The 24,908-nt window shown below is 33.7% G+C and overlaps 2 protein-coding genes and 3 long non-coding RNA genes across 7 annotated transcripts; 1 reads left to right on the forward strand and 4 right to left on the reverse strand.

Moving 5' to 3' along the window:
* Positions 1 to 287: 287 nt before the first annotated feature.
* Positions 288 to 5,810, reverse strand: LOC148178156 (disintegrin and metalloproteinase domain-containing protein 12-like). Of its 2 annotated transcripts, none has more exons than XM_088029696.1 (8): positions 5,610 to 5,810; positions 5,475 to 5,512; positions 5,246 to 5,419; positions 5,029 to 5,198; positions 1,263 to 1,737; positions 913 to 1,226; positions 665 to 866; positions 288 to 607 (listed from the first exon to the last, which is right to left on the reverse strand). In XM_088029696.1, exons 1-8 carry the CDS (start codon positions 5,698 to 5,700, stop codon positions 398 to 400), a joined length of 1,674 nt encoding a protein of 557 aa, XP_087885822.1. In that variant the 5' UTR covers positions 5,701 to 5,810; the 3' UTR covers positions 288 to 397. The 2 variants fall into 2 exon arrangements, with proteins under 2 accessions (XP_087885822.1, XP_087885823.1); XM_088029697.1 differs by having other exon boundaries at positions 5,478 to 5,512; positions 5,610 to 5,809.
* A 5,559-nt stretch (positions 5,811 to 11,369) lies between these two features.
* LOC148178157 (uncharacterized) lies at positions 11,370 to 12,023 on the reverse strand. The gene is made up of 2 exons (XR_015769606.1): positions 11,753 to 12,023; positions 11,370 to 11,700 (listed from the first exon to the last, which is right to left on the reverse strand). It is a non-coding gene; the product is annotated as an uncharacterized LOC148178157 (long non-coding RNA).
* Positions 12,024 to 12,511: 488 nt separating this feature from the next.
* Positions 12,512 to 13,447, forward strand: LOC148178158 (uncharacterized). The gene is made up of 3 exons (XR_015769607.1): positions 12,512 to 12,720; positions 12,774 to 12,841; positions 13,002 to 13,447. It is a non-coding gene; the product is annotated as an uncharacterized LOC148178158 (long non-coding RNA).
* A 461-nt stretch (positions 13,448 to 13,908) lies between these two features.
* LOC148178159 (uncharacterized) lies at positions 13,909 to 15,022 on the reverse strand. 2 transcript variants are annotated; one of them, XR_015769648.1, is made up of 5 exons: positions 14,867 to 15,022; positions 14,589 to 14,818; positions 14,506 to 14,521; positions 14,379 to 14,447; positions 13,909 to 14,325 (listed from the first exon to the last, which is right to left on the reverse strand). It is a non-coding gene; the product is annotated as an uncharacterized LOC148178159 (long non-coding RNA). The 2 variants fall into 2 exon arrangements; XR_015769647.1 differs by having other exon boundaries at positions 14,379 to 14,521.
* Positions 15,023 to 19,934: 4,912 nt separating this feature from the next.
* On the reverse strand, positions 19,935 to 22,319 carry LOC148178160 (uncharacterized). Its single transcript, XM_088030755.1, has 3 exons — positions 22,227 to 22,319; positions 22,094 to 22,168; positions 19,935 to 22,012 (listed from the first exon to the last, which is right to left on the reverse strand). Exons 1-3 carry the CDS (start codon positions 22,290 to 22,292, stop codon positions 20,078 to 20,080), a joined length of 2,076 nt encoding a protein of 691 aa, XP_087886881.1. The 5' UTR covers positions 22,293 to 22,319; the 3' UTR covers positions 19,935 to 20,077.
* Between the last annotated feature and the right edge of the window lie 2,589 nt (positions 22,320 to 24,908).

The raw sequence follows: 24,908 nt of genomic DNA on the forward strand, positions 1-24,908 counted from the left end.
CATCAAGGGTATGAAATGTCAAAGAAATTTGCCGCTCATTACAAATGTGGGTTTAGATTTTTCAACTGACATTTGTAGTTAACCTCAAACATGAAACAAAGTAAGTTTTGAGAAATAAACTGTTCTAGTTGTGATTTTTGAAACCTGAAAATTATAAATTTGGACACTTTGCAACTGAAACGTCGTTGACATAAGTGACATTATAAATAATTTTCAATTGTGATGCAACCAATGCTGCCGATGCAGCCTGCTTGATAGAGGTATACTAGAAGTCCGCTAACAAGCAGGCGATGCAACCAACAATGAGAAAGACTGAAGAAAGAAATACATGTTATTTGGGAATCGTGAGGCGAAATAAAAGAGATTTTTTTTCGTAAAAGTTTCAGCGATCCTTCTGTTATAACAAGTTGTTAGTTGGATACAAATACGCCGGCCCACTATCAACAGATCCTCCAGGTGCCACAAACCGACAATCCGGAAGCACGTAACCAACATCACAATGACAGTGTCCTAAATTGTTGCAGTAACCGTTGTTGTAACAATTATTAGGACACGTCCGATTTTCTTGCACAGAAGCCACAGATACGCATTTTTGTTTAACACACATCTAAAAACAAAAGTTAATATGTCTGTGGTGAATTGTAAAAACCTCTTTTTTCGTTACTTTTTCTGGTCCACAATTGGCACCGTCTGGTACCAAACCAAGATCTACGCTGTCTGGACCAAAATCAACGGTGACATGTCTACAAGGAAGAATAGAACCATTGGATTCAATGAAGCTTTGCGAAACTATAGCGGTACTTTCCATCCCGTACTGTAGAGCGTCATTTGCGTGTTGGCAATGAAGTCGCCCACACAAGATGTCTCTGTTGAACACCTAGATTAAAACAAATAAAAACATTTTTTACATACTCTTGATCGCATTTTGAGTAAGACTTCGTGATGAAGTCGTACCCGCAGTTTCCAAATCGCGTTCCTTTGACATTGTGATCGAAGCACTTCTCAAGACCTGTATGGCTGTATTTTCCCCAAAGCAGTTTGCACTGGTGAGAATGAGTCCCGCATTGGCCCTTGAAGCAGTACCCAATACCATTTCCGCAAATTTCTCCATCTAACTTATAGAAATTACCAGGGCAGTGTTCGCTAGTTCCAGTGCAGTACTCTGGAAGATCGCATTCGTTCGCTGCGGTACGACAGACAAGTCCCGGCAATTTCAAACTGCAAGACTAAGAAAGTTAGAGCAAACTCCAGAGATTTGGTACCTGTAAGTCGCAACACTTTCCAGTGGCGCATTTCGCATCTTCGTTCAACAAGCACGTCGTCGCGTTGCAACATTTGTTGTCACAGAACTCAGGAAGACCACAATCGCACTGTTCGTCGTCTTCTACAAAGCCGTTCCCACAGACAGAGCCACGGAAAATCGCTCTTGGCGTGTTTTTCAAGCAGTGATCTAAACCTGTTGCGAATGAAAGTTTGATGGCGTTCCTACTGCATGACGACCATTGCGTTAGTGGAATCAAAGAGTAAGAAGTTGACATGATGCATTTTGATTCTGCACACGTACAGTTAGGGGTGTCATGTAGAACACCAAGAGTGTGAGCTAAGTTGTGTGCTACAGCAGTACCCATAAGGGATATTTCAGTGGAAACGTCAGAAACAACACCGCCTGAGTAGTCAGTAGAACAGATGACGCGGTTAAGGACTTTTCCAACGACACCGTTCGCAAATTTTTGCTTCCTAATAAGGAGAAAAGTAGGTTGATGGTGTATTGAACGTAGTTGAAGTTGGCGTCATTTTACCGGATTCACTTTCGCCGAATTTCCACCGATCTTCTTGCTTTTTCCACACAGTTTTTGACAAAATGACACCGTAATGACCTTCTGCCTCATCTTCAATCAATATTCTGCTTCTACATATGAACAAAGGGGTAAAACTCAACCCTTAACCTAACTAGATTATCATTATTCATTTCAACCTTCAATAGTATGTAGCCTCATGAATTTGACATCAAAAATTCACAAATAAATCACTTAGTAATCCCAGATATTGCGTATACTCCTACTACCTTTGAGAGGGTGGCAATCATAACCCCCTTTCTACAGTATCCGGCTCAATGTAGCCCGTTCAAAATAATATAAAAAAAATGTATAAATAAATCGTGTATTAATTTACATATGGATTTGTCGTCACCGTCAAAGGGTAGAAATCTAGCACCCTTTATACAAGGTCCACCCCTAAAATCGTCTTTAATTTTAAAGAAAAAATTTTGAAAATTTGCATACGCTCACAGTTGACCAAGCTCTAGAAGCTGATGCAAAAATTTGATTTTTATCACTAATATTTTTGGCGTCGCGACGCCTTAAAAATCTAATTTTTAGGTAATTGTGAGGTTTTGTGATATCAACCCCTAATTTAATTTTTTTTCGATATAAATGTGTTAAAAATATCTCAGTTGTTATTTTAGATTCAATGCAAATTGTCTTCAAAATTTGAGAAAAAAATGCTGTTTTATCAAGTTAGTTTCCAATTTCATTACGTCAACATTGGGAACTACGTTTACACCCATCTGTCAACATCTTGTGTCACAATTGACATCTATCCTTTGGCTCGCTTTAGATTGTAGCAAAAGTCTTACTTGGTGAAATTGTCGCTTTGTCGATGTTAATTAACGATTTCTGGTGTTCATAAAGTGCAACATGCCCGTGTTAATCAAAAATAACCTTTATAAGAGTGAATAAAGTCACTTGTGAAATTTTGGTGTAAACGTAGTTTGCCGCTGCGCTGTCATAATTTTGAAAACTAGCTTGATAAAACAACGTTTTTTTCACAAATTTTAAACACAATTTGCATTAGACTTAAAATAAAAACTCAGATATTTGTATCACAGTTATGTTAAAAAAAATTGAATTCGCGAATATTTCCGCAAAAACTCAAAAATCGCTGAAAATTATACTTCTTAGGCGTCGCGACGCCAACCAAACCGTGATAAAAAACAAATTTTTGTCAGCTTCTAGAGCTTTGTCAATTATGATTTTAGGGGTGGACCCAAGTGTTGCCGGACCCTGTATATTCACATTCTGTAAATGTGATAAATTAAAAATTTAACATAACGTCATTGGTATCAAAAAATTTAAAAAAAATTACTGAATAATGTTTTATATCTGAAATAGCTTTACTAACTCTCAAAGAGTAACGTTTTATTTAAACAAAATAAAAAGTTTTTTTATCTGGCAACCCAGAATACAGCTTCTCTATTTTAGATTTGCAGACTTTACAGGAGATACATTTTACAAATGAGGAGCAGGCTTTCAAAATGCAGTTTGTCCTTAATTGCATATTCTTAGAAATAAGCATATTTTTAGAAATAATTAAAATCGGCAGCTTCTTTAAGAAATAACTTGCATTTTTAAACATGTGGCAATAAATTCAGGAAAAATATGTTCTATTTGCACACAAATTTCACGACTGGAATGGAAGAGAATTTCGTAAAAAAACAAAATGGCGCCAATATATCATCAATTTGTGAAAGATGGATAAACTGCACTTTGAAAGTCTGCTAATCAAGTAGGATCTGAAGAAATGTTATTTCATTTGAAAACATCGTAGACAAAATGGCGGGCCGACTTATTATGTAGCCAAGTACATTTCATATTGTAAATCAAATAAAAAGCTAGGAAAATTAAATTAAATCAAAAGAAATTAAATGGTTCCGTCACGAAACTAAACATTACATTTTCATGCCTAATAGGTGCTAAATGACAAAATGCGCAAGACGTTTCAAAATGCCACAAATGGAAATTACAAATTCCAAGTAAATTATCCTGTGTAGGGTAGACACCACCCAGGATTTTCCATTGCAGTTCACCAAACGATCTAGTGCGGTTGTGGCTTTGACTTTTTAAACCGTTTACAGCGATTTTACCGCAAACCTTCATAAACATAATCGTCCTCAAGTGGTTAGGTCTTATCTGCATTGAAATGAACCGCTAGGCTAGACGTATTTTGAAGAATTTTATTGTTTCGATTTGTAAGACTGACCAGCTGGGTAAAAATGTGTATTCCGGTTCAGATCTAACCACCAGAGAATGTTTATGTTTATGGGGGTTTGCGGTAAAGTAGCTGTAAACGATTTAAAAAGTCAAAGCCATAACTGCACGTAATCGTTGGGTGAACTGTACCTACGTGTCGACGCAACTCCGAGCCTTGACTAATTAGATAATTAGGGGGGTATTCAAAACATACAGGGTGATTTCTTAAAAACGGCAGGCGTTGTAGAATTTTTCTTTATGAACCGATTTCAAAAATTTAAAAAACAAATTAAATGGTTTTTAATTTCCTATAAACTGATAATTTTAAAAATTTTCTAAATGTCTTAGTATCTTTTGGGCGATACTCAACTTTCTTATTTTAAATTGGCACCCATATTTTTTTTTTCATAACTTAGAAGATATTAATTTTCATTTAATTTAATTTTTCAAATTTCAAATTTATTAAATTCAAAATAAAAATTCTTCAACCCTTTGACGGGTGGTGCGAGTATAAGCGATATGGGGGATTACTAAGTGATTTATTCGTAATTTTTTGATGTCAAATTCATGAGGCTATGCATTGCGGATTTTTCCAAACAGTCGGAAGCGGTGTTTGAGAGGTTGAGATTGCCGCCCTCTGACGAGTGGTGGAAATATAGGCGACATGGGAGATTACTAAGTGATTTATTTGTGAATTTTTGATGTTAAATTCATGAGGCTACATTACTATTGAAGGTTGAAATGAATAATGATAATCTAGTTAGGTTAAGGGTTGAGTTTTACCCCTTTGTTCACATGTAGACGCAGAATATTGATTGAAGATAAGACAGAAGGTCATTACAGTGTCATTTTGTCAAAAACTGTGTGGAAAAAGCAAGAAGATCGGTGGAAATTCGCATGTGAAAAGCGCGTGACCGCGCGTTATTGAGGCTGTGGCGAAAGTGAATTCGATAAAATGACGCCAACTTCAACGACGTGTATATTGATAAGCATAACTCACGTTATCAGTTGACTGAAATCATTAGGATGCTTCAAAAGTAAATGTCCACGACGGTAATCCAAGAACTGCTTTAATGTAAAAGCGCCATCTTCAGTTGTCTCGATTTCGTCACGTTCCTTCCAAATTACAACGTCTGATAAAAATACGAAGATGTTGAGTGAAGAGTAGATCTGAAGTTGCAACGTTTAAAACTAGTAAAAATAGTGCAAGAATCTACCCCGTTTACAACATTGACTATGTCTTTACAATATTTTTCTACTTGATCTGTGCTGTTGTTTAATTCTTGGTATATTCTGTTATCTACCACAAAGACTACTTCAATAAATCTTGATTGGTCGTTGGAGTTATAAGGCTCTCTGATGAATGTGTTTTTTAGGACATCTCTTTTAAACTAAAAATAGAATTCATAAATATGTAGTGTTTAATGTTCTTACTCAAAATGTTACAACTTTGTTGGCGTTGAAATCTTTGGTATTTAAAGAAGCTGAAAAAATTAATTATTGAAGAAGCTGCTTGAAACCAGTGGGACTAATAAGGCAGGCAGTTCATTTAAATTAAATTATAATCTAATGTTTACTTACTTTGATCTTCGAAACTGCGTGCAACATTATAGAGAACTATAAAAATAGTTGTAAGACCACAAGCAAAATTTAAAAAGCCTCTGCTTTTCATGATGTGTACGTGTTGAGATTGATGCTTGTTGTTATAAATTCATGCGATTGGTTTTCCCACAGAACTCGTTTTAGCATAGCCAAGTTCTTTATTGTTGACTAGATGCTGATCTTCACCTTTGACCTTAGCAAGTTATTAAATCTCCACATTTTTATTTATTTGGTATATTTTGGTGGGATCGAAAAATAAACAAAATCTTCCTACTTTATTAATTTATTCAGATAAAATTGTCTTACAGTTTATAAATTTTTATTTAAAGACTCTTTTTAGCATCATGCCTATGAAAGAAGACAATTCAAACAAATTTGTTCTTACTCATTGTAAGGACGTGGATGCGGTAATTATTAAGTATTGTTTAATAGAAAACGAAGCAAACTAATGATGCGTCAGAATCTAAAGTCCACCTGATTGCTATCAGTCCACTCTCCTGGGTAAATTTTCTAAAATTCTTGGGTGTAAATCAGGCTTTTAATTCTTTAGGAAGAAAATTAGGGGAAAATTGAAGGTGGCGATTTTTAAGGTTAACACGTTGTCAAAGTTGAATGTATTAATCAATAATTAATTAAAAATTTGTTGAAAAAGAGAGGTTTCAATAGAGATTTAACAAGTTTTGGCAATCTTGCGTGAGACGATTAACTTCTACGCATGCCACAGTTGCGTCAAGGTAAAGCGCTTTCGCTGCCAACTGTTACGGATAAAAATCGCTAGGGGTTACTGCCAACTTAACTTTTTAATGAGTGGACCGACAGTATTGAGCTCTGGTATATAAGTGTTTCTTCCTGAAAGTATAGTATGTTAAAACACCGAGTTTCATAAGGCAATTTTTTAGGCACGAATTTTAAATATAGCGCCCCCTACAAGTGACAGCTGAAATATTTACATATAAATCGTCACTGGTTGGTGTACGATTGTAATGTTTTTGTGATTGTTTGTGTGTTTTTGTGGTGTTTAAGTAGTGTTTTAGATATTTATTAGGTATGGAAACTTCATTTTGGATCTGAAACTGAAAAGGGGAATGCATTGGTTCGAGTCGGTCACGTTCTTAACGTTTTAGAGCGAAATTTCTCAGAATTTTCACTTATAAAGGCCAAGTACTCCGTGGAACTTGAGGTTTGTTACAACATTTTTTGGTTACTGACATTCTAAAGAAGTTTTATTGTAGGTTAACAAAGAACGGCTTTTTTCCAAAAGTTCTAGGATTCCGCAAGAGTTAGTTATAAAACCATCACTAGAACCACCACCATAACAATCAGATATAAATGATATGAATCCACATGGAGTTATTCCAATTAAGAATTTAGCAGTAAAAGCGCCTTTGTAATGTGAATAAGTATAAATGCAATGATCTACAGGTCCTGGTTGTTGAATTCGTATTTCTGAACAGTCAAAGATAACACGACAATTGGGCTATTTGATTTTAAAAACTTCTGGCATTGTTCTTGACACAATTTCTCTGCTAGGCCAAAAAACATAATTTTTTATCTTCTGTGCTAGTTCCTCCAATAGTGCGATGAATATTCTTTGAATAGTATATCTATGAACTCCAAACAACACTCCTACTGCAGAATAGGAAATTCCAAGTTTCATTTTCATTAAAAATATTAATAACTTATCTTTAAGACAAATTTTGTCATTTCCATGTGTTGTAATACTTAGTAATGACAAAATATTTCAAGTATTTCAACCTAGTTATTTGTTCATCAGTTTTTGTAGAAGAAAAGCCTGCACATACATCTTCTTCCTTATTTGGACCAATGCATTTATTTACGTAACTTTTGAAATTGTTATTTACAGGTATGTTGCATGATGTTGCAATTTCATTATTACCATAATATTCACATTCAAATAAAAACGATTTTTCAACATCATTAGACTTGAATTGAGTACTTGAATTTACAAATTTTGGAACATTAATCATTACATTACTATGCTGACTGCAAATTCTCGAATAGGGTTTGGGTGCCCAAGCGCATTTGCTGTTAAACCTATAAATGTTAACAATTATTGAAGTTAGTTGAACTCGTCTTTTCAAAATTTCACTTACGTATTTCTCTTAACGGCATTTATCCATTGTTTTCGCCGGTCTTGTTCATGTGGTCTGTACGGAAAACTATAAAATTTTGTGTTTTTATGGGTGTTTGAATAATTGTTGTGACATCACACTATGCAACAATTTGTAAAACTAACACATTCGGAGCCTATTTTCGTTGGCTGCATTTTACGAATTTAACTATTTGTTGTTTAAATACAACACTATTGAGTTGTAAACAACTTTAACCTGTACAAAAATAATCTTGTGTATATGTAAAAGGAGAACAGTTTTGCCTGACAAGGGCGCCACCGGCGTTTATGCGCGCTCCCAATAATGGATGAGTGCCTAAATGGCCTTATGAACGAGGTTTTTATATTATTTTTCCTAATTTGTTCTTGTAACAGAGCTATTTTCGCTATTTTCCAATTCGTTTTCAGTGCTAGAATATCCATTTCGATACGGAATAGCTTTGTTTCCATAGCAACTTGGGAATGTTTAAGATACAAATTAGGAAAAATTTTTTTGTTAATACTTTTTATTCCATTTTGACTATTTAAATTGACTTTATTCAATTTTGACATTTAAACAGACGTTAATTTTGCTGTTAGTAGACCACTAAAGCTTTGATTTATCCGCTAGCGGTATAAAAATTTGAATCCACAAGCTAAATAAAATAGTATATTATGAAACGCGTTTCATAATGAACATTTTGCCGCACGCACCTTTTTTAAGAAACGACGAGCGCAGCGAGGAGTGTCATAAAGTAGCAAGTGCGGCAAAATGCTTTATGAACAAGTATCATACGCAGTTTTTTCTATTTTGCCTTATTTTAAACGAAAAAACTTGATTTTGAAATCTAGGGAATTTTAGGGTAGTTGGCATTTGCAAAATGTTCGGGAAAAAAATTCGAAGTAGCCAAATCCAATTTCAGTCAGTTTGACAGGTGTGACGTTTTGAGGTTACCGGAGCGCAAGGGAGCCAAGAGAGCAAAGATGTTGATCATGATCATAATGGTTCTCTTGCATCCAAAAAGTTTTTCTCCGATGAATTATTAAGCCAAGAACAACAAGAAATCATAGTGTATTGATCGATTTATCATGGTTTATCAAAACCAAAATCTAAATTGTCAACGTTGACGGCAGGTTGACGGTTTGTCTGCTGCAAACCTAAGAAAAATAAATGCTCCTGGAAATATTGGCGCGGGATTGGTCCATTTTAGAAAAAAAAATATTTGGTAGCTGTCAGTTCTGACGTTTCTCGAATGTAAACTTTGAATCACTATTTTTGGGGCTTAGGGTTGTCAAAATTGAATAAAAGTTTGTATTACACGCGCGCCTAAAATGAATGTTTAACTTGCAGTCATTCAGTCAAGGTGACTGCTTGTTAAACATTCTTTTTAGACGCTTGTATAATAAATAACTATTAATAACTCGATAGTAAGCGTCAAGAAGAGTTCATGATTTACTAGTGAAATTAAAGCGTTTAAATTCACTCAAAGTCCCTAAATCTGTAGGTCTGAGCGAGTTGCCAAGTATGGGTGAGTGCCGTTACGGGAGGCGAGAGGGAATGTGACGTCATAACGGTTCGTGTCATTTAATTCGACAGGGTTCCTACAGAGAGCAGTGGCGCATTTGTATGATTAAGGTCACTAGATCAAAGTGTCTGTTTTATAAGGTACCGCTGTTAGTTTTCAGTGCGCAATTCAAGAGAGACAGACATAGTCCATAAATCAATGGGTTAGAACGATACCAAGGAGATATGAAACACATATAGAGGAATCATGCTTATGGGAGATTTGTAACGAGCCAACTTTTGCAAACTTGACAATTTTGTGCCTAAGGAAGTGCATCAACCTGCCAGTGGGTAGCTTAAAAAATAGTACCGTTACAGTTATCTGTAATAGTTCGGTAGCAAACCCAAAAAAGGACGGTACTAAACAAAGATAGAAAAGCGTTTATCGAATCAAAAATCGGAAAAGCGTTTATCGAATAATATGCTGACGATTCAATTCCTGGTATCGGTTTTATTGCAGGATTGTTTTCGTTTCTTTTTTAAACAAAATTATTTGATAAGCTGAAAAGCACTACAAAAATCTTTCTCTCTACTTATAAAGGGAACTAAAATCAAATCACATAATATAACAATTTTTATTTCAACTTTTTGGAATACATACACTTTCAATACTACATTGAATTATATTATATCGTATACATAAAGTAACTAGACTAAATTACACAAATCATATTTTTTGATCGATGGTAAAACATTCTTGCTTTTACGTTTATAATAATTTATTTCGTGTACGAACTAAACAAACCTAATTATCTATATCTTAAAAAATATATAAACACTTAATTATGAATGAATTTACAAAATGTTATTTATGAGTAACATTCTTAATTTTACGTTGGACTTGTTTTGCATCTGTTTCACTACACGATTTAGAAATACTGAACAACTTGGTATTTAAAAGCTTATTCACTAAAAATGTCCTATGTTCTAAGCAACTAAATAAACCTGTCAACCATTGTCTGATGGAATTGTCACAATTTATTTTATTTTTTAAAAATCCTTTAATATTTGATAAATGAGGTTCTCTGCTTGTAACTTGGTGATAAGATTTTTAACATTTTTTTAATAATTTGATAAGTCTCGATCCGGGGCCTAGTGAGATATTTGATCAAACTGTCACTGTAGTCTCTATCAAGTATAAGCAATTCATTAGAATCAATCTCTTGTTCATTAGCCAGTGTTAATTTAGTTCTGCAATTATTGCATTTAAATTTTTCTATAGACCGTTGTATTACAAAACCAGCTAAATAATTAACTGAGCAGGTTTCTAAATTTGGAATATTGATAGTTTCATCTTTATTATGAGATTCGGAAGACGATGAAGATGAAAAATGTGTGGAAATATTTATTTCCGACTCCTGAGAATATTCTTCAAAATCACTTTCAATTGTTTTACTGTCAAAGTTATCTGATTTGAACATGTAAACATCTTCATCGTTTTCACAGTTAGAGCTTTCAGTAGATTTATTTAAAGACAATGAAATTATAGTTTGTAGTGCAAGCCGAAAATGTTTTGTTGAAGGATTTGGATCGAATCCTCTCTTTTGCCTAATTTGGGAAAACAAATTTTCCAACGGGTCTTGATTGAGACGACTTGTAAGCAGATATGAATATGTCTCTTTATTATCACGCCATAAAGTTAGTATCCCTTTAATTGATTGAATTAATTAATTAAATTAAATAAAACTAATTAAAAAATTTTAAATTAAACTGCTTGATCCAACTGTATCGATGTGCTCGAGTTGCGGTTTTGTTTTGGTTACGTGAATTTAATTCTATAAACAAACAGCCAACATTGTAGACATTGAAATGACGTCAACGTAAGTCGTACTGAGCTTTTGGTTACGAAACATTGTACCCTAGAGGTCTCTGAATTTCATCATTTCAATTTAGTTGTTAACATTGTTCGCTAGGCGGATTTAGTGTCGCCCCTGGATGTTGGTGGGTTCGTTTTGTTACAAAATTTAACATTGGACGATTCCTCTATATGTGTTTACTCTATGATTACGATTAGTATTACTATTATTTTTATTGTAGTTTCACTTAAGATCAAATAACCCAAAAATCGCTGTTGTAATTTTTATTTCTTAGTAGTACGTACACTGCAATTTAACTGATGTTCTTGAATAGTTTTATGTATGTTGGGAACAGCCAATCTTGCAAACGATTAGTTTTCCCCCGGTGTGATCCATTCACAGACAACATTTTCCAGTTTCTTCCTGTTGATTGATTATCGGTTTCGTTATTCATTCTTCTTGGCGATTTTTCGCTAGAACTCTGGTCTATCCATCTATGTATAAGTCCACATCTCAAAACTTTACATTGTCCTTTATTTTGAGCGTTCATCCTTCCATTTTGTGCCTGTTCATCTGGACAAGAGAATCTCTTGTTTATTCCTAGATAATTGAATGTGTTAACTCGGTTTAGGGAATCATTATTTTAGTATACCTTTCTTTCCTGGCATATTATCTTCGATATTTTGTTAATGGAGAACTTGTTCATTCCTGATGAAAACAGTTCAGTTTGTTTGTTCTTTATAGCTGATGATGGTACCTGGACCTGATGTACTTAATGTAGAAAATTGATGTCCTCTGGCTTCAATTAGTGTTAAATCAATTCTTGGGCTCGCATTTACAACTGATTTGAACGTTTTGGAGAATGTTAATGTGACTATTCCATGCTTATAAGTTAACATCCAATCAGATTTGAGATCTACCATGGTATTATCGCGGCAAGCCTTAGCACGATGCTGGTGTTGTCAACCATGGTTACATAAGCAAATTAATTTTTTGACGTTTAAAAATGAGTCGTTTTGCTAATAATTCCGCTGACGAAATTATTATTATTATTACTACTGTATGCATGGAATAGTCGTGCAAAATACAATTCGTAGGATGAATATTCTGTGATAATTTAGACTTTTATTAGCAAACTCAATTTATGTTGCTCTTAGAAAATACCACTCGTTGCTACGCAACTCGTGGTATTTTCATAGCAACATAAATTTCGTTTAGCTAATAAATCGTCTAAATTATCACGAATATTCACCTACTCATGGTATTACTATTGACAACACCACACATTTGTCTGCGCAGTTTGTAAGTTTGTAACAACCATAACGACTCAATGCTCCTAGCAACCAGTTCGGCCAATCAGAACCATTAGAATCATTCACGTGGCATTTGCATAAGGTCACTAGATCAAAGTGTCTGTTTTATAAGGTACCGCTGTTAGTGACAAAATGAAAGACAACAATATCTTCTGTCTATCTCTACATGCGCACTAAATTTTGTGTTGTTTGTGTGGACACATTGCTTTATGAACTGTCAATTCTTGTCAAATATCGTTTGTAATAAAATGGTTTAAATGTGCGATTTCTCAACACGAATCGTTATGGTGTATTCGTTTCCTCCGCCGTAAGTAAATACTATTTGACGTTTTATGTACGACGACTTTCCACTAATTTCAGAAAACTCCAAATAGAAGGTAGATGGAAGCCCTATCGAAGCCGACAATCATTGTGACATTGGTTAAGCAGTACGTATTGGGGGAATACTAAAGTTAGTTTTTGTATATGAACCCTTGAGTACTTCTTATAAGGTTATGGAATTTTGTACCTGTTAGTTTACGAATTCCGTGAACTAAATTTAAATAATGTTCCCCCAATTTGTCTTCAATCGCTTTTGTGTTTTAATAGCCCCAATACCAACATGAACTTCTTGCATTCAGGCGAATAACTCGTTCATCTTATTGTTAATATGAGTTGAAAATCAAATCTATGGGCAAGAAAATGGAAGAAGAAAGACCACTCACATGTGGTACATCACAAAACCTGCGTTATGGACAGAAATATTATTTCAAATGCCTAAAACACAAGCAATGATATTGTAAAGTGTAAGTATATCGGCCTCAACGGTAAACGTTCTCAAAATGTGTTGTAGGACCAACTGACTGCTATCCTTAATGTAACAGCGGGGCCTCATAAACTAGCAGGTGGACAAGACACAATCATTGCACTCATCACTTGAACAGTGCAGATACACAGTCTCATGAGGAAGACACACCATCGCTTTCAACATCAGCGGCAGAAGATGGTTTGTTTGAAGCCGCTGCTACTTCCTCATAATGAATGGCAAAATGCAATGGGACATGAAATATACATAAGATATGCAAAACTGGTTCTATAGTTTAATGTGGCGTACGAACGTCCTTAAGCGCATGGGGGCTAACTCACAGCTATACATTCATAGAGAAAATGTAGAATAAAAGATTGATTAAAATTAATGTATTTAAGTTATATGCTGCACTATTTCTTTCGTTTTTGGATACATCGTTGAATCTTCATTTTACCTGAAATGTCTTGATCCCATTTCTAACATTCCATCAATTAATTTACTTTTAATAGAAGGTTTATTATCGGGCATTTTCAGTGCTCATTGGATTTATTAGTTCTTTTGTCTTCACTACAAAATATTTCATGTTCCCAAGTTAATACATTTATAATCGTGTTTTATTCATTTAATCAAGAACGGTAAACGTAGAATTAATATCCCACTTTATATCGATACAATCAAAAAAAGTGTTGAAATAAATAAACACCCAAAATTAACCAATTAAACTTTGATGTCTCTTAACTACTGCTACCCCAGTTCTTAGTGAATACATATATTTCTCACCTACTGAGCAGTTCCTCTACACCATCTTATTGTTTTACTCACACTTATGACTAATATCAGTCTCATTATTCATTTATAAACTTGCACTTGGTTCTTGTTACTTTATATAAAAATTTCAAGGTTTCATTGCAACAATCTGCATACAGTGTTGTTCATCCTTAAGTTCTTGAATTTCTTTCCACATTCTTTACTTCTTCTTGATTGCATTTGTAGTTGTTGTTTCAGAATTCTTCTTTTGACTATTTCATATACTGCTCATTTATTTCCTCACTATATGTGCCCCTTCTATTTTCCATGTTCCATTGCTCTCAGTTTTTCTTTAGATATGATAATTCTACATTCTCGCTAAAGTACACAATACATAAAGTATTTCTAACAAATTACATTTATGCTCTTACTGTATACACGTCGAATCGTTGAAACACTGCCAAATACAACGCTGGAGGCTCAAGAACTCGAACAAAGCACTAAAATACATTATTCGCACTTCAATGGAATTGATCGAAATGTTAGTTTACTCCTTACGTATTCAAATGGTCTCCTGTAGTGTTAAAAATAGATGTAATTTTGTATTTCAGGGTGATTTAAGTAATTAATTTTAACATAACCTTAATATTTGTTCTTGATATTCATTTTGTTGCAGCTGTTTTGCATAAACTCATTCAAGATCTTAAACATGTCTACTTCTTCAAACTTGTAGATTCTTTCTTCTTAATAGCCCCTTTAAAATATCTCATGTACTTCATTTTCTGCTCATGTATTTGCTACTTCCATTTGTGCAATGCTTTCTCTCAGTTACTTTAACATCTCATCATTGTTACTACATCGTCGGGAGAAGCTACAATATGTGCTAATAGCATATTCTAATTAGGGCGTTACTGCATACAAGTCGAATCGTTGGAGATTAGAAAAGACAGTGCTTGAAGTCCGAGACCGTTTCTGAGTGTTGCACCTCCTTAACGTGCTAAAATGGAATAGGTTCTAATGTCGGTTCGCTCACCTCTTACGTATTCACATAGTCTGTTATAATGTTGGAACCAATTTTCTTTTTGTACCCACGATTTATTTATTAAAGTGTATTTTGGACAAATAATTTGAAGATAATCTTAAATTTTGTTAATGACAAATTTTACGTCAACAATTTTATGACAATTCCCTAGAATCTTGCGTCTCGTTCTAACCCATTGCTTTATGGACTATGTCTGTCTCTCTTGAATTGCGCACTGAAAACTAATGGCGGTACCTTATAAAACAGACACTTTGATCTAGTGACCTTACATTTGCAGCGACCGCAGCGGTATCTCACAATTGTGGGGGAAAGTTTTAGCAAAGTTTCAAACCACGACCTGCTGTATATCTACGGCCTGTGCAAAATCTCATTTCCCCGTATCAAGAATGTTTCCGAGAAAACGCATTTTTTTGCCGAGGAGGGCGCCACTGACATTGTCGACAAATTGAATTTTGGGGTTAGTAAGTTTATTGACTTTTGAAAGCTACAAAAAACACAAACGTAGAACAAAGTAACGATCGTAAACAGAGCACACATCGAGGTTAGCTATGGGCTCTTGGGTCTAGGGTAGAAAGAGTTGTCCCATAATGTTGAAATTTTGCACACATGTTTTCCTGGGCCCCAATATGACGTAAAAAAAAATCAACCCCAAATTACAAAATTTAAGGGTGGCATGTTAGGGGTAGGGGGTTGAAAACAACAAAAAGTTGAGTTTTTTATTTTTTTTTGAACTCTCCAAGTGCTCCAAAGCCCTTACGTCAAATTTGGCGTTTCTAGAGGTATTATGGGACTCACAATAAATTTATTAAAATTTAACGAAATTGTCAAAATTATGGATAAGGACTTGATTTGTAGCGGATAGACTAGCTCAAAAATTTTGAAAAAATTCACGAACACATTGGAGATCAAAATAAACTAGAAAAAAAATATGCCATAAATTTTGCCCATTATTAAGGGGGTGCATTGGGGTGAAGGGGTTGTTTTTTTTAAGAAAAGAAAAATGTAATTACCACACGTTTTCGACGTCAGCCAAAGGCATCTAATCTGAAAATCTCGTATTTTTTGCTCAAAGTTTACAATTTATCCAGATAAGGGGGTTTTGTAAAAGCGCATCCTGGAACTTGGCGGCGATTAATGTGTCAAGTTTACCACGATAAAAACGTTCAAAAATTCTGAAAAAATTCAGATGTGCTAGGTTGATTGAGCTGATAAGGAAAAAAAATACTTCACAATTTTAGGCCTTCAGGAAAGGGGTGAAATGGGGTGAGGGGTGGTTTTTTTCGAACAAAATGAAAAAATTACTTGCCCGTTATTTTGGTTTCTACTAACAGAATCCTCCTCTAAAATTTCATATTTTTTTCTCCAAGATTTGTTTCAACCCCAAAAGTGGACTTGGAAAATAATCTTTCGAAATCGGCCACCTGTGGGCTGTTGGGTCTAGCCCTGTTAGAGACGTCAGAAAATTATGAAAAAAATCAGGTATACTAGATTGTCTGAGCTAATGAAGAAAAAAAATTCTCCACAATTGTAGGCCTTCAGGAAGGGGGTGAAATGGGACAAGGGGTAGTTTTTGTCAAATAAATCGAAAAAGTAACTAGCACGTTATTTCGCTTTTTAATAGCAGGATCTCCATACAAAATTTCGTAATTTTTCACCCAACTTTGTTTCAACCCCAAGAGTGGACTTTGAAAATAAATCTCCCGAAATCTGCCGCCTATGGGCTATTGGGTCTAGCCATGTTAGAGTAGTTCGAAAATTCTGAAAAAATTCAGGTATACTAGGTTGACTGAGCTAATGAAGAAAAAAAATACTCCACAATTTTAGGCCTCCAGGAAGGAGGTGACATGGGGTAAGGGGTAGTTTTTCTCAATTAAATCGAAAAAGTAACTAGCACGTTATTTTGGTTTTTAATCGCAGGATCTCCCTACAAAATTTCGTAATTTTTCAACAAAGTTTGTTTCAACCCCAAGAGTGGATTTTGAAAATAAATCTCCCGAAATCTGCCGCCGCTACCGTTTTTTGTCTTAACTTGATAATTTTTGGTTTACAATTGTTGCCTTTTTTCTGTAAACAGGTGTCTCCCAGAACTCGAGACTTAGAGAAATCAGGCAGATGGAGACAGACATACGAAACCTAAATTTGAAAACAAAAAATGCCCTAGCCAATCACTATTGCTAAACCTACGATAACTAAGGATTGCGAGGAGTTTCTTTTCATTGCTAGGATACGTTAAATAGAAACTACTGTTGTTCAATTGTCAGAATGACATTACGGTCCTTTAATTACGGTCCTGGAAATTGAAATGATTTTTATTTTACCTTCGTTCTATCTATGTAAAAGCTTTCGGAATTGTCTCTCAGTTTTTCGTTCTTGTTCGAATACTATTAATTATTATTATTACTTTCTAGGCCATGAGTTCTGGGCCACTTGTATACATACATTGAAAGGAGGTAAACTCCTCATTTAAATCGCACCTTTCAAGGTTATAATTTGTGAAAATTGTGGAGCTCTATGGCAAATTTGAGAAGATTTATGCATTGTACATAAACGAGTACTTTAACACCGAAAGACCCTTTCGTGATAAAATATCTGTCGAATTATTTGTCATTTTTATACTTTTCTACCGATTTTATGAGCTGTATTGAGGGTGAGACTCAAAGCACGCAACATACAATACACAAGTGCATTCTGAGTTGCCAGTGGAAAACCCGTTTATTTTGTTTAAACAATCACAACCCAAGCTGATGTTAGGGGGTACATCGGATACGAGAGATAAATCCAAACGTTTGTTACTTTGTTTTGACACCCATGTCGCCGTTTCCATTTTTACAGATTCACATGAAGCGGTTTTCTTTTCTTCTGACGGCTGCTGGTGGCGAGACGAATATAATCTGTGGTAGGGTTGGTATTAGTAACCCTACGCTCAGTATTAGTAATTTTTTCAAAACGTCGCAGGCTGCAAATAAGGGTTAAAGTTTCAAGGAGACCATATCCATTACATTAGTATAAAAAGAAGCACATTCTCATTTCCTAAGAGTACTCAAACTTACCAATTCAAGGATTATTGCTTATTCATAAAACGTCCCCGTTTTTTTCTACTTTTTCAAACGTTCCATAATACATAGAGGTACTCTTTTCTTTGTTTTGCTCACAATATCACATTAATACAACTGGCAGACAAATGCCGTCGGACATCTGCAAATTTGTCACAAAACCAGTATTTTCTGCCCGAAGTTGTTTAACGAAAAAATACCACCTTTTCATGTAAATCTTCTCAAAACAGGGTGATTCTATGTATAGGACACTTTTACGTTTAACTTAAAAAAACAACACCCTTTACCCCATTCCACCCCCTTCCTGGAAGCCTAAAATTATAGAGTATTTTTTTTCTTCATCAGTTCAAGCAACCTTACACACCTGAATTTTTTCAGAATTTTCGAACTACTCTAACAGGGCTAGACCCAATAGCCCATAGGCGGCAGATTTCGGGAGATTTATTTTCAAAGTCCACTCTTGGGTGAAAAATTCCGAAATTTTGTAGGGAGATCCTGCTATTAAAAAGCAAAATAACGTGCTGGTTACTTTTTCGATTTAGTTGAGAAAAACTACCCCTCACCCCATTTCACCCCCTTCCTGGAGGCCTAAAATTGTGGAGTATTTTTTTTCCTTATCAGCTCAATCAACCTAGCACATCTGAATTTTTTCAGAATTTTTGAACGTTTTTATCGTGGTAAACTTGACACTTATTAACCGCCGCCGAGTTCCAGGATGCGCTTTTACAAAACCCCCTTATCTGGATAAATTGTAAACTTTGAGCAAAAAATACGAGATTTTCAGATTAGATGCCTTTGGCTGACGTCGAAAACGTGTGGTAATTACATTTGTTTTCTTAAAAAAAACAACCCCTTCACCCCAATGCACCCCCTTAATAATGGGCAAAATTTATGGCATATTTTTTTTTTAGTTTTTCTCCAATGTGTTCGTGAATTTTTTCAAAATTTTTGAGCTAGTTTATCCGTTACAAATCAAGTCCTTATCCATAATTTTGAGAATTTCGTTAAATTTTAATAAATTTATTGTGAGTCCCATAATCCCCCTAGAAACGCCAAATTTGACATAAGGGCTTTGAAGCACTTGAAGAGTTCAAAAAAAAATAAAAAACTCAACTTTTTGTTGTTTTCAACCCCCTACCCCTAACATGCCACCCTTAAATTTTGGAATTTGGGGTTGATTTTTTTTTACGGTATATTGGGGCCCAGGAAAACATGTGTGCAAAATTTCAACATTATGGGACAACTCTTTCTCCCCTAGACCCAAGAGCCCATAGCTAACCATTATTATAATAAGTGAAATAACTGATAAATAAAATAATTGACTAGTTCTTTGAAATTTGTCAGATTAGTGACATCTGAAAACTCTAACCTTAAAAATGGCATGGTTACACTAGGAAAACAGTGGAACTAAAACGTTGGTTTCACAGTCGAAAAGTTACTAAAGTCACGTGAGTTAGTTCCGTATAATGAAAATACATACATATATCTACATATTACATGCATGTTTCATAATGTCATAGTTACTAATCAACAAACGACAGGGTTCTTGCCTAGTTACTTACTACTATGGGAGTAGAAAAAATAAATTATTATTACACCAAAGTAACGACACGAACGAAAAATTAGTTTGTTTGCTTTATAATTATATAATTTGTTTTTGTAACACAACTACTAACTAAAATTGATTTTCTTATTTTGTGATATTAAAAAGGTAGATTTTCTTTTGTTGTAATTAAGAGAATTGTTTATATTTAGTTATAATTTTCATTGAACATATAAATAATAATAGTTTGGTTTTTTTTCAACTTATTTTCTTACCATATCAAATATTATGTACCAACTAACATAAAGTCGTAAGTCCCGGTTTAATGAAATATTAAAAAATACTCAAGTAGAAATGTATAATTTAATCAAAGATTAAGGGCAAAAAAATGAGATTATTTTCCATTACAATTTACAGATTCTCAAACTACCTTAAAATCAGCGAAATGCACATAAAATAAAACAGGGTACATAACTAACAGAGACAATGATTTTAACATTCATAGCTATCCTCTACAATTGTTTCTATGTTTGGTTCATCTTGCAGTGTTTTTTTCTCAAAATTTTCTAAATACCTGATGCTAACTTTACGATCATCAGAGAGATGAAGACCAATTAAAATTTTCTTTAAACCCTTTCTTTCATTTCCTTCAAGTTCAAATGCTTCATAGTATTTTTTCCGTAGACACTGTTTTAGGGCCTTCTTTGCAGAATCTTGTTTATGCCGCTTCAGTTCAATTATAATTACTGCACATTTTGAAATAATAATTAAATCAAGCTTGGGTGAGCATCCCTTTTTGATTGCAAATTCTGAAAAGCAATCCAACTTCCCACAACTAGAAATTAACATCCAAAGGTCACAGTGAAAGTGAAAATGAGCTTTTGGTAATTCTCGGTCGGTATACAAATTTTCCACAGATTTTTTAAACGCAACATATTTCATAGGTTCATGCTTCTCTCCACTTCCTAAAGACTTTAATGCATTCACAAATGACTCTTGTTGTTCTACAGTAAACAGGTTAGTTTTAAATTTTACCAAAGCCAGGTGAAGTTTGTCTGTAAATACTTTTTTCAATTCTAGATTCGGAATTTGTAATGTCCAATTGTCACCATTCTTGGCAACAACGTTAAAGTACCCACATTCTGTGAGGAACTGAAGAGCTAAGTCTACCTGCTCTGGTTCGATACAATTAAAAATTGATTCACATAATGATTTCAGATTACAAATATCGTTCAACTCTATAGTTTTTGTTTCGATGGAAATTTTTTCATTGTCTCTAACGGCTGGAAACACCTTCTCCCGCAATTTTTCGAATTTAAATAGTTGGCAGATATATTTGGTTCCAACCGATTCAACCCAATAACTTTTTCGTACGAGCTTCCGTAAATACTTGACAATAGACACAGGATTAGAAATAGTTATGCCTTCATCTCCCAATACAGTGTAATTGTTATACCAAAGAGTAATTTCATCAAGAGCTTTTTCTCTTTGACTTTCTTCTTTGACACAGTTGTTAACTAAAGCGTTTACTTCTTCTCTGGTAAATCCAAAGAATTTATAATAATCATAATCCTTGTCCAAGAATGTTCTACGTTCCACATTGTTAGCTCCTAATGAAATCATACCGCCTAATGCAGTGACAGAAAAAATTATTACTCGTTGAACAAATTGTGCTGACATCCTATCTTTGCATAAAAGACGCATTAGGTCTCGTATGAAAAACATAATCTGTTGGTCTGATGAGTTTTCACCAAATAACATTTTCATAAAAGGTGCGTCGAACTCGTCAATCAATATAATAATTTTCTTATGGGTTTGTTTTGTTTGATAGTGGACCGACAAAACCTCGATCAAATATTTAAAAGCCACCATTATGTATAGTTCTGCTGTGTTACGATCTATTGCCTCTTTCCAATGATCATCATAATGGGCATATTTCAAATAGCACAAGAAAGGTTCAATATCCAGTTCTCCCATATCGTTACTTGACCAGCTGAATTTTTCACCATCTTTATGAATTAAACATGTTTTATATTTTCTAAACAGCTCCATTATCATTGTTCTAAGACTCTCCAAAAATTGGCTATATGACTTTACTGATAATTGTGCAAAATCAAGAAAAATTACTGGATGCTGTCCGCAATGCTTGCGAAAAAGTCTTTTACTTTCACAATCATGATTCTCTATGCATTCTTCAGTGCATTTGTAAATTCTGAGATCCTGGAAAAGTTTATATTTCTCCGACTTTTCTTCACTGCTGACAATTTCAAAAAACTTCTCCAGCAGATTGCAAGCCATAGTCTTGCCAAATCTGGGCGGCGCAGTGAGAAGTATTCTATGTGCATCCTTCATAACGCATTTAATAAACATAGACTTGTCCACAAAAGTCGATGTCCAACGAAGAACTTCAAAAACCAAGTCAGGATCCTGAAAAAACATAACAAATTGTAATTTCCATGAATTTGAACATAAAACAAATTGTACATTTGTTCGAAGCAAGTTACTTACGTCTTCACTTTCATTTGAGCCTCCGGAAGTGTCCAAAGATGTTACATCATCCATTAAATTTAATCCAAGTAATTCCTATAACAAAAATGTAATACCATGTTACCGTGTGATACAATAATATGTCTGGTTTTACTTGGTCTGAATAGACAGGTTTACTTTCGACTTTTTTGCGCTTTGATGAGGATGAGGAGCCCTCCATCAGATCTACCTGAAAAAAATTTTATATTCAACGAATTTTTTTATCTGTAATCTGTATGAGTAAAAAAATATTAACAAAGTTCCGTTCAAAATGATTTAAAAAGATTCAAAATAAATTTTTTACAATAAATAAAAAAATGACCAATACTAAAGAGAACAAAATTGTAGCAGAATATTATACACCATTAAAAACAAGACAACCATCTGAACTCCAACAATTTAAAAACAGTTACAAATCTTTTACCCAAGATAAAAAAATAAATATACCAAAAAATATCAATGAAGTAACTCAAATGAGAAATCGTAATTTTGCCATTGAATATCTCAATTCGACTGTAAATAAAAAACTAACAAAGACAGAATTTTGCAAATCTAAAAATATTTCTAGAAATTCTCTAAATATGGGACTAAATTCAGATGGAATTAAGATTGCATGTAAAACGAGAACAAATGAGAACAAACGGGAACAATCCGGGACAAAAGAGAACAAATCGGAACAATTGGGAACAAAAGAGAGAAAAAATAAAATAAAAAATAAAAAAATATTCGATAATGTAGAACATAAAGCAGGTAGTCGTAAAAATATAAGTTTAGATGAAGAAGCACATAAATTAATTAGTAAATCTTTAGAAACTTTTCAATCATAAATGGACAAACTAGTTTCATACATTCCCAACGATGAGAAAGAAAAATGGAAAAAAGATTTAAAACCTATTATTACTGAAATAGACAGATTAGAAGATGGAGCAAAAATAGTCGGTTTCAAACAAGAAGTAGTAGATAAATATATTGCAAGAAAAACAGCTAATTTATTCCTTGAACAATTAATTATGACAGACTGTGAACTAGAATCCGCTAATAATAAAATCGATGAATTGGAATATAAATTAGACAACTACAATAATTATGATCCTAAGAAATTAGCAGAATTAACAAACAAAACAGTAGTAATACCATCAAACATCGATGATGTAAAGAAAAGAACTCTCAAAATATTTGAAAGACATACTAAAAATATGAGAGCAACAAATGAAAAAACTCAAAAATTGTAAATTAAATGGAAAGTACTGTATTCAAGAATTTAAATATATTCAATGAAGAATATCCAAAATTCGGAAAAAAGTTTTCAAGTCTTATTCAACAAGTTGATAAATTAAAAATTATTATTTTTATTCTTACGTTTATTATCGTAATTGTTATTATTGTTTTCTTAATTTATTACTTCAACGCTAATAAAAAATAGTTCAACAGTGTCCATGAACGTACCTATGATGATACTAATACGTGTCCATAAGCTAATGTATCTGTAGAATTAGGTAAAAGATATCTTTTATCATCTTTCCAACTTAGAGACTTTTTCTTTACTTCTTCAGTAAAAATATCATGTTTATGACTCCTAATCACTCTCTGTCTATGGAAGTATTCAGTTTGATTGAATAAGCAATTTTTGTAATCTTCAAAACTTATTTCTTTCTTCAATACTGCTTTCTTGATACCTTTTAATGTTTTTGAAACACACGTTTCAGTTCTGTAACTGTACATTTTTGACCTTAAACCTATGTATTCTAATATCTTAATACCATTCAATTCATCTTTGAATTTCCCTATTACTTTCTTATTTTTATCAGAATATAATGGATGGTCCTTTGGATAATCAGATGTATCAAAATAGTCGGGTTTGTTTTTCATAAATTCATAGAAATCAGCCATTTTAATCTCATATATGAAACTGTCGGTATCTCCATAAAGAAGTTTTATTTTTTCATTAAATTCTTTTTTAATTACATTGTAATGGAAGTTATACATTAATAATTTCGATAAATCTAATACGGCTTGCCCAATGTAAATTGGTTTATTAAACAATACTTTGGTTTTATAATTGTGAACTGCTGCCAGGTGTTTGCTAAATATAGTTGTGTTTAAAATTAGGTTTGTTTATCGCTTTTTGTAATTTTTCTTCATCACAATATAATTTAATATTTTGTTGGTTTCTAACAGATTGCACAGACTTACCATATGGTGCATTAACCATTAGTTTCCAGAAATCTTTTTCAAAATCATTTTTCGCCTTCTGTCTTTGTTCAGTATTAAATTTTACATATGGTGCTATGAAATTTGACTGAGTAAATTTTATACCTCTGTGAACCTTTGTTATTCTAATACCTAAACTTTTGTAAAGTTTTAATGTTTTGTAATGAATTATATAATTTTTCTTATCATAGAAATGACAAAGTAGTTTTTCTACTTTTCCGCCCGGGGAAATTCTATTTTCCGGAGCCAAAGGCAAGTCATTGAATTTGTTATGAATAGCCAAGTCTACAGGGAATGCTAAATCAACTTCTAAAACATAACCGGTATCACTATCTGATAACAGTATACCATCAACATTTTTAATTTCATCACAAGTCAACCATTTAAAGTTTTTTTCTGGTAATCTCTGAGATAAAGCCCATCCATATAGATTATTAGCATCGATAATCTGAGTATTTTCATCTGCCTGCGAATACCTGTTACTACACTGTGAAATACCTCCTCTAATTCCGTTTTCAAAAAACAAATACATTTCATAATCAGTTAATAATTCCAACTTCACTGAAGTATATTTGAGCATACAGTC

This window comes from Gnatocerus cornutus, chromosome 2 (genome assembly GCF_029298725.1).
Source record: "Gnatocerus cornutus isolate USDA-ARS CGAHR chromosome 2, icGnaCorn1.1, whole genome shotgun sequence".
NCBI lineage: Eukaryota > Metazoa > Arthropoda > Insecta > Coleoptera > Tenebrionidae > Gnatocerus > Gnatocerus cornutus.

Bases quoted from the DNA above. Each gene is read 5' to 3' on its own strand.
- LOC148178156 (XM_088029696.1), bottom strand. From the start codon at position 5,700: ATGAAAAGCAGAGGCTTTTTAAATTTTGCTTGTGGTCTTACAACTATT. The intron at 1,738-5,028 runs GTGAGTTATGCT...TCTCCTTATTAG, and splicing joins GATTTCAGTCAACTGATAAC to GAAGCAAAAATTTGCGAACG. The intron at 1,227-1,262 runs GTACCAAATCTC...TAACTTTCTTAG, and splicing joins GAAAGTGTTGCGACTTACAG to TCTTGCAGTTTGAAATTGCC.
- LOC148178160 (XM_088030755.1), bottom strand. From the start codon at position 22,292: ATGGAGGGCTCCTCATCCTCATCAAAGCGCAAAAAAGTCGAAAGTAAA. The intron at 22,169-22,226 runs GTAAAACCAGAC...TTTTTGTTATAG, and splicing joins AACCTGTCTATTCAGACCAA to GAATTACTTGGATTAAATTT. The intron at 22,013-22,093 runs GTAAGTAACTTG...ATGTTTTTTCAG, and splicing joins GCTCAAATGAAAGTGAAGAC to GATCCTGACTTGGTTTTTGA.